Below are 8,622 nucleotides of genomic sequence, written 5' to 3' on the forward strand. Positions count from 1 at the left end.
CGGTGTCTGGATGGGAAATCATTTGTGCTGGGCACACGGTGCTCTGGTGTTGCTGATGGTGCTGGGAAATGCTCTGTATTGCTTCTGAAGTGCAATCCTGATACGGGGGTGTCACAGACACAGGCCTGACTGGGGTTATTGTGAGCCTCCCCACAGCCACTGAGGTGGGACTTGTGGTGCAGACCAGCTCTTCCTTCTCAGGGAAAAGGTGAAATTCCCCTCAAGGAGAACAGGGAGGGAGGTCCTTATTAATACACAAACGGGTCAGGATGGCCAGATTCCAGGCCTGGATTTTTGCAGTTTGATTCAACCCCAGGAGCACTTGTGTCAGGTCATGATGGAAGCTCTGTGGCCAACAGACGAACACTTGTCAGTCAAGCCCTTTGTGAAACTGCATTAACAGCAGAGAGCAGAAAAACATTTTCTGTCCTTGTATAAAGCTAGTGTTGTCCACTTTGCAAAGCTAAAGCTTTTTCTCCAGAGGTGTGGGTTCTTGGTGGTATGGGGCAGTTTGTCCCTGTGGATGCCCCATCCCTGGAGGCGTTCAAGACCAGGCTGGATGTGGCTCTGGGCAACCCCTGCACATAGCAGGGGGTTGAAACTAGATGATCCTCGTGGTCCTATCCCCAGAGACTGCTTTAGAGTTGGGCTGGTCCTTGGGAGGAAAAGAGGGATTGGCAGCAATTGGTCATTGATGGAATTCTCCTTTCCTTCAAAATCATTCTGTGTTGTAAAGACAAACCCACGAGCAGCCGAAGTTTTCAAGCCCTGAGGAGGAGCGTGCCATCTCCTGGGAAGCCTCAAAGCCATTTTCACATGGGAATTCGCTGTGGGGGTGGACAGAGGCTGGGAAGAAAGGGAAGTCACAGCCACTGTGCTGCGCTCCTCTGATGCCGGCGCTGCGTGGGATCACAGGGATCCCTGTGCCTGGCGGGGGGAGCCGAGGGGAACCATTAGGTTCTGTGTGACCCCACCGTTGGCACGGGGCCTGGTGGCTGCAGGCTGAGGCACTGCCACAATACCTCTCGAGTGTGGCCACATCCTGAGCAGCCGTGTGCACTGTGCCCGAGCACGGAGCAATGCGTGCAGGCACGTGGCTCTGTGGGCCTGGGCTTTGCTCTGGGTTGTGGGACTGGGGAGCCCCACAGACCCCACTCTGCTCCATCTCGCCCTGCCCTGTGGTGCTCGTGGCTGCCAGGACCTGGGGAGTCAGTTAAACAAAGCATATAATCCCCGTGTTTGGTGCCTGCTGGTGGCTCTGAACACAATAAGGGATTAACTTGGTCTTTATCTAATTGGTTTATAAACCAGGGAAGGGGAAATCGCTTTGTGAAGCATGAAACCTCCTCTTAATGGGAACTCAGAGACCAGAGCTTGTGTCCTTGCTAAGGAAACTCATGTGCATCCCTTCCTCTTTAGCTCTCTGCTTGCTGAAATGGGCTTTTTGGGCGTCCCAGGAACAAATGGCACCAAGGGCTGCCTTGGGGCTTCCCGTTGCTCTTCCCCTATTGGGCAGCAGTAGAACTTTGTGCTTCCTATAGCAGGACACAGCTGCAGGCTGCTAACATCACCCCCAGCCCCATTTTAAGGCCATGTTCATTAAAAGCAAATGAATGAATTTTCTCTTGACATCCAAATTAATAGCAAACGAGGTAATTATGCACCATGGCATGGGGGTGATGGAGCAGCTCCACAAGGCTGTGCATGGACAGCATGGTTGGGGCGGTGGGCTGAGCTGGGCAGAGACCCTGGGGGCTGGGGAAAGCAATGAGGCATTACCCCAGGTTTAAGAACACAATTTAAGGGCCACATCATCATCCTGTAATGAAACATTGGTGCAGTTCCCAGCACTAGAGCTCAGTGCAGAGGGTTTCTTAGGAATGTGTGTTTTCCTGGGCTCGCTGCACCACTGCCTGTGAGCTGTGCTCCAATTCCACACCGATTTGTGTTTGCATAATGGTCTATTCCTTAAGCCTTGGGAGGACCCCCTGCCTGGGGGCTTTCCAGCTGTGATCTGGTGCTGCTCCACTGTCACTGCTTGGAAGAGACAGAGCCAATAAACCACCAAATAAGTTCTTCAGAGAGCGTTCAGCATCTGAGAGCCCACCGTAAATCTGGTGCCTGTGTAAGTTGCTCAGAATGCCAGTGGGTAGCCAAGTGATTCCAGCTGCCTGCGTAGCACACAGACCTTGTTTGCAGTGAGTGGGACAGGAAAGGCTTGGGAAATCCAGCTGGTGTGGAACGAGGTTTCTCCAATTACTCGGATATCAATTAGTTTGCTAGGTAAATGTCATCTGGTTTCCTTTTTGTTTGCCTGCTGGCTTTGCAGTGGCTGTGTCCTGTAGAGTGATGGGGTGCAGGCAGCAGCACAGGGCTGTGGGTGCTGTTGGGGGGGAGGCTGCCCCTCCCCAGCTCCACCAGCCCAGGGCAGCCTCACAGCCTTGATCTCACTCTCTATGGGAGGGGGAAACACAGGCAGGGTGCACCTGGCTCAGCCCTATGGCAGCGTGGCTCTTGGTAAAATAGCCTTGCAGCAGTGGAGCCGGGCTGATAAATGTTAAAATCTGCTGCAGGCGATTGCTGACCTAATTTCCAGTCTTGCTGTGGATTCATCCTTTCAGCTGTTGCTTGCAGCCCGGCTGTGGATGGGCTCATGTGGGGAGAAGGAGGAACGGGGAGCTGAGGGCCCTGGGTGGTGATGCTGTGGGATGGGGGTGATGCTGTGGGCCATAGCTGGGTTGGTGCCGATCCTGCTTGGAGCCCTGGCTGGTACACAAAGGATGCATGGGGTCCAGCTCCGCTCCCTGTGGGTTTCTGATAAGCAGCAAACAAATGCTAATTACGCAGCATAATTAGTGTGATGCCACATTTATTTTTAATGTGCTGGGGAGACGTTCTTCCTTCCGCTCCACGTGTGAGGGGGGGGAAACACGTGGCCCCATGGCTCTATAGGGCCATCCCACAGCGCACCAGCTGTGCTTTCCCCCCACCCTGAGCTGCTTCACCTGGTGCAGAGACCCTGAGCACAGCATCCCTGCCTCAGTGCTGCTCAGTGGGATCCCCGAGGCACTGGGAATGAGCAGAAGGGACTCTATGAGGGCAGAGCTCCCACCTGCAGCAGGCAGTGGCTCTGAAAGAAGAGATCCAGAATGATGAGGATCATTCCAAAGTCATTTTGAAGCAAACTCGTGGGCTGCCAGGGGGGCTGAGCCCTCAGCAGTGCCATTCCTGGGGTGTGTTGGGTGATGGCAGTGCCTCTGTGCTGCAGCAGAGCTGTGCCAAGGATGCTCACAGTTCTGCGCACTGAGTGCAAAGGACAACGCAGTGCTTGTGCACCAAAACCTCCCTGCCTGTCCCGCTGTGCTGGGGGCTCATCCCGTGCTGCTGGTGATGTGCTGTGAGCCTCGTGCCACTCTGGAGCCAGGTCTACATGGGCAGAGCAAGCTGCAGGATGCGGGTTACCATCAGGAGCCCTTGCCACGGCTTCCCTTGCTGTCAGCTGCACAGAGAGCAGAGTGAGATCCCTGCCTCTGCTGCCCCGGTTTCCCTGCAAGGAGCTGCTCCCAAACTGCTGCCCGCCTCCTGCTGCGGAGCTCCACGCGCAGGGCAGCGCTCAGCTTTCCTCCACCTCCTCTAGATTTTGCCAAACGATGGCAAAGAGCCTCTCCAGAGGCGCTGGGGTCGCGGCTCCAGGCTGAGCCCCCATCACCGCTCAGCCTCATCCATATTTCATCTGGCTCTCCCAGCACAGCAGTGCAGAGCAGCACACGGTGTGGCACGCTCGGTGCTAATTAATTTAACTGCATGTTATTAAGCGTCTGCCTTCGGCACCGCATCGCAGCGATGCTGGGGGGTGGCTGCAGGCCGGGTGCTGCAGGTAGCTCTGGCAGTGCGTGCATCCCATGGATTGGGGATGAGGGGGAACACCTCAGGGTGCAGAGCCTCTCTGCTTTCCATGGGTGTTCTGTGATGGAACAGGGCTGGTTTTGCTTTGCACGTCGCTCCGAGGCCGTGCTGTCCCCACTGCGTAGGAAGAAGGGGTGAGAGGTTTCTCTCCCACGTGAGCCAGCAGTGAGCACCCGGATCAGCACAGTAAATCCCGGCTGCATCCTGCCCTTAAGAACTCTCCCTCGCCCCCGTCAATATTTCTGCGCCACCTCCCAGCGCCGTGGGCCCTGTCCTCACGCAGCCCAAGATCTCCATCTGCTCTAAAAGCCTCCTGGATTTAATGCACTCAGTGTGGGCAGTGCTCTCCTTTATCCGAGCGCTCGCAGTGGTTCCGGGCTCCCACTGTGAGCTGCAGCCCAAAGCTGTGGGGCAGAGCATGAGGGGCACCGGGCTGTGCCACCCCCAAGGCAAAATCCTTGGCTTCCCTGGTCATCGTGCTCATTGCTGCGGCTGGAGGGGGCACGGAGGTGGGCAGCCTTATCTGTGGAGCAGCTGGGCTGCAGGGGGTGTGGGAATGGGAGCACAGTGTCTGCACTAAATGGCCCTAAAACTGCTTCGGTGCAGGGTTTTGTACCCAGGGCAGTGCTCTGAGGGGTACGCAGGGGTAGGGTGGCCGTGGCTCATGTAGGTGGCACATGGCTCGGGGACGTCTTGCAAGCAGGCACAGAACAAAGGGCTGCAGGAGCCCAGCAGCTCTTGGACCCCCACGGCCCCATCCCACACCCTGCCCTCCCCATCCATCAGCTCACAATGCGATGACGTGCTGGGACACGGTGCTGGGGTGGAAGCGCAGAGCCAGGAGTGAGGGCTGGGGGCATTCCATGGTGGGCAGCGTGCTCAGGGCCGACAGGAAAGGCAATCTGTTCACCTGGTGAGCTCATCATGCAATGAGTGGGGATGTGCAGCAGCTCCTGCGTGCGGCAGGGGGTTCTTGCGTGTAGCACACAGCACAGTGCAGCCCGGCGTCTTTCTTCACTCTTTTATTGTGTAAAAATAAAGTCAACAATTCATGTCATCTCGGCAATAAAATGGAAAAAAAGCACGAGTATCATCAGTAGAAACAGTGCATTTCAGAGCTGCTGCTGCGGGCTGGAGCGTATCGTAACCCATTCAGAATCCGAAGGAGACAGAGAGGAGGGATGGACAGCTTTGGTTGGCAGAACGGCGGCGATGGAGAGGCGGTCGCTCCCTCTCTGCACTGTATGCTATGAACCCACCGGGTCGCACCGCTCTGTTCTGCGCTTTGCTCCGCAGGGAATGGAAGGGACTCACAGCTGTTCCTAAAGAGAGCACAGTCAGAATGGGCCCCGGGGCACTGGGGGGGACTGGGGGGCATTGGGGGGCATTGGGGGGCACTGGGGGCGATGGCTGCGGCTGTAGTACAAAGCGGACTTTAGAAAAGGAAACCATACAAAATGCATTTGTTTCAAAATACGTTTCTTTCTCTTTTTTTTTTTTTCTTTTTTTTTTTTTTTCTTCACCTGCAGGATCTCAGAGTGCTTTTTCTCAGGGAGCGCTTCTGAATTCTTCATAAAAATACCTTTTTTTTTTTTTTTTTTTTTTTAAATTATCATTATTATTATTATCGGTAATAAACTTTGATAGTAAGAGAAACAATCTATTGTGTTATCAAAAGCAGAAAGGCTTCGGACTTCTCAGCAGTCGCTAAACTTCCCGGGGGCAGAAAGGCGGATTTGTCACCAGCTACGGCATGGGAGGGGGTCGGGGCTGTGGGCAGAGGGGGGGGGACGTACCTGAGTGAGGGGGGGGCAAGGGGCTGGGCCCGCTCCTGCCTGCAGCCCGGGGCTATGGCTGTGGTGCTGGGGAGCGGTGCTGGGGGGGGGACACACAGAGTTTGGCCTTCCTGGGGGAGAAGGAATGGGAAAAGGGATGGGGGGGGGGCTGCATCCTCAGAGCACAGAGAGAGGCCTGAAGAGGGTGCATGGGGGGGGTTATGGCGGGTTGTGATCCTCCGCCAGCCCTGGGGAGGCTGCAGGGGGGGGGGACAGGGATGGAGAGGGGGGGCCGGGCGAAGCGGGGCGGACGCAGCCACGCCAGGCCAAGGCACGCAGGCATTGAAGGACGTTGGCAAGACAGAAACCGGACTGCGGGTATGAAGGGGGGAAGGGGGGGGGGGGGCCCGGCTCCAAAGGGGGGTTGGGATGGAGGTGAGGGCTTCGTTCTCAGTCAGTTTTGCGCAAAAACAAACAAACAAACAAACAAACAAACAAATCCCAACCAAAATAAATAAATAAATAAGAGGAAAACCCAAATGACTGAAAGAACCCGATGAGGAGGCGGCTCTCGCGTGTCCGTGGCCTTAATTGAGCTGACGGCAGGCCTCGAAAGTCCACTTGGTGGCCCCGCCGTAGATGTCGATGTTGGCCTCTGCCCAGGCGATGACGTTCCCAGCCTGCGCCTTGCTGCTGCAGGTGGCCAAGGCGTACACCTCGCCTGGGGACAGCCGCCGGTCCCACACGTTGAAGTGTGCCAGCTCCCCCACGAAGGCCTGCGTGGCGTCGAACCCTCCGCCCAGCGTGTCCTATGGGGTGAGGGGTGGCCGTCAGAGCCCCGTGGTGCCGGCCATGTTCCCGCTCCCTTCGCAGGGATCCTTACCTGCTCCTGGCCCAGCACCAGCACGCCCTGCGGTTTGATGGGGTGGTATGGGGCCAGGTTCTCGCCGCTGCCCGTCTGCGTGCCGTCCTGGTACGCCTCCCAGACGCCGTCCCGCGTGGTCCAGGTGACGCAGATGTGGTGCCATTTGCCGTCGTTGATGATGAAGGGCAGCTTGGCCACCTAAGAGGGATGGGAAGGGGTCAGGGAGGTGGGTCCCCATGCCATCCCCCCTATTCCAGCCCTTCCGTGCCCGCACCGTGCCATCAAGGAGGATCCCTCCAGCCCCCCCGTGCCCACACCTTGTCGTTGATGAGGATCTCCATGGGGTTGTTGCCCCACTCGATGAGCACCAGCTCGTTGGCCTGTCCGGGCACAGCGTAGGAGAATGGGGTGCCCATGCCGGGGGAGGCGCTGGATTTGATCCACATGCAGATGCTGAAGGCGTACATCTCGGGGAGGCTCTTCTTCACCTTGGCATACATGTAGTTGGTGCGCAGAGGGAAGGTGAGCTGGAACCTATCCGGGGGGCGGTTGTCCTTCTGGCCTGTGGGGTGGAGGCGTGCTGGGACCCCAGAGCGTCCACCCGTGGTTGGGGTCCGCACCCCTCCCGGCCCCATTATGTAACGGCAGTGAGCACAAATCCCCCCTGCACGGCCCCGCTCCGGCCGTAATCCCCAGCGCGGAGCATCCCCGGGGGGCGGAGGGCAGCGCTCGCAGCGGACGGGCTCTGCTCGGCATTCCGCCGGCAGCGGGGAGCGGGCGGGGTGGGGTGCGGAGGGGGGGTACCTTTCTCCAGGTCGCTGATGCGCTGATGCAGCGATGTGAGGGTGCTCTCGATCTTGCCCCGCTCCTCGGACTCGTTCTTGGGGTTGTACTTGCCCTCCTCCAGGCTGTTGACCCGGGACAGCACCTCTTTCTCCAGATCGTCGATCTTGTTCTGCAGGATGTCCTTCAGGTTGGTGCTCTGCCCGGAGGAGTTCATCCTGCTGAACTGCTGCGGGGGGCGGACAGAGCGAGGGGGGGCCGTTAACGCCGCGTTCCCCCGCGAGCTCCGCGCTCTGTGGGCTCCGGGTGCGGGACGCGGGGTACCTCCAGGTTCTCCAGGCGGGTTTTCAGGGACTGCAGCGTCTGTCCGAGCTGGCTGAGGGTCTCGGCGGCCGGCGCCCGGGACAGATCGCCCATGGTGTTCTTGGAGAAGCCGCCCTGCTTCCTTCCCCCCCCGCCGCCCTTGGACTCGCCGTCCAGCACGCTCTGGCTCTCGCACCTGCCCAGCTTGGCCGTCAGCTCGCGGATGGTGTCCTTCTGGTTCATGATGGTCTCCTTCTGCTGCAGCACCGTTTCCCGTAGCTGCAGCACGGTGCTCTTCAGCTCCTCGGCCGAACCTCCGCCCGGCGCCGTGGCCGCGCACATGTCCCCGTCCAGCGGCACCGAGGTGCAGATGAAGCGCGTCTGCCCGAAGCTCTGCGCGCGGCCGCGCAGCGCCGACAGCACCAGGAGCAGCGTCAGGGACAGGGGCAAGAAGCGGGGCAGGGGCAGGGAAAGGGACACGGACAGGAATCGGGGCAGGGTAGAGGGAAAGGGAAGGCAGCGGACCAGCGCGGCCATGGCGGGGCCGGGGAACCGGGCTGGGCTGGCGCCGGCTCCGCCGCTCTCCGCCGGGCCCACTGCGGCACGCGGCCGCTCTTATAGCGCCCGGGCGGGGCCGCGAGGCGTGACGTCACGGCGCGTGGAATCCCGGCTGCGAGACGGGGGGTGAGGGGGGGGCTGCCGGTCCCGCGGGGGTGAGCGCGAGTGAGTGTGAGTGAATGTGAGTGTGAGTGAATGTGAGTGAGTGTGAGTGTGAGTGTGAGTGAGCGGCCGGGGCTGTCGGCGCGTAGGTCCGCCACGGGGCGAGGAGGGGTTTGTAGAAGTGAACGTGAAGCGGGGGAGCAGCCAGAGGGGGCTTTTGTGGGTGTGCGGTGCGGGGCCGCGCAGTAGCGCTGCTCTCCCGGGCTGCCCCGTGGTCGTGGCTATCGCGTGTCCCACGCAGCCCCGCGGCCGCCGGAGCTCCGCTTCCCC

At 59.2% G+C, this 8,622-nt stretch overlaps 1 protein-coding gene across 1 annotated transcript; it reads right to left on the reverse strand.

The window, feature by feature from the left end:
- Window positions 1-4,913: 4,913 nt before the first annotated feature.
- On the reverse strand, window positions 4,914-8,234 carry NPTX1 (neuronal pentraxin 1). Its single transcript, XM_052687567.1, has 5 exons — window positions 7,654-8,234; window positions 7,351-7,558; window positions 6,864-7,108; window positions 6,565-6,744; window positions 4,914-6,490 (listed from the first exon to the last, which is right to left on the reverse strand). The coding sequence occupies exons 1-5, from the start codon at window positions 8,167-8,169 to the stop codon at window positions 6,269-6,271; spliced, it is 1,371 nt and encodes a 456-aa protein (XP_052543527.1). The 5' UTR covers window positions 8,170-8,234; the 3' UTR covers window positions 4,914-6,268.
- Window positions 8,235-8,622: the final 388 nt, after the last annotated feature.

The sequence above is a fragment of the Tympanuchus pallidicinctus genome, unplaced genomic scaffold (genome assembly GCF_026119805.1).
Source record: "Tympanuchus pallidicinctus isolate F22 unplaced genomic scaffold, pur_lepc_1.0 scaffold23, whole genome shotgun sequence".
NCBI classification, from domain to species: Eukaryota; Metazoa; Chordata; class Aves; order Galliformes; family Phasianidae; genus Tympanuchus; species Tympanuchus pallidicinctus.

Coding starts and splice junctions, on each gene's coding strand:
- NPTX1 (XM_052687567.1), bottom strand. CDS start 8,169: ATGGCCGCGCTGGTCCGCTGCCTTCCCTTTCCCTCTACCCTGCCCCGA. Junction 7,559..7,653: donor CCCGCCTGGAGAACCTGGAG/GTACCCCGCGTC, acceptor CGCCCCCCGCAG/CAGTTCAGCAGGATGAACTC. Junction 7,109..7,350: donor CATCAGCGACCTGGAGAAAG/GTACCCCCCCTC, acceptor TCCACCCCACAG/GCCAGAAGGACAACCGCCCC.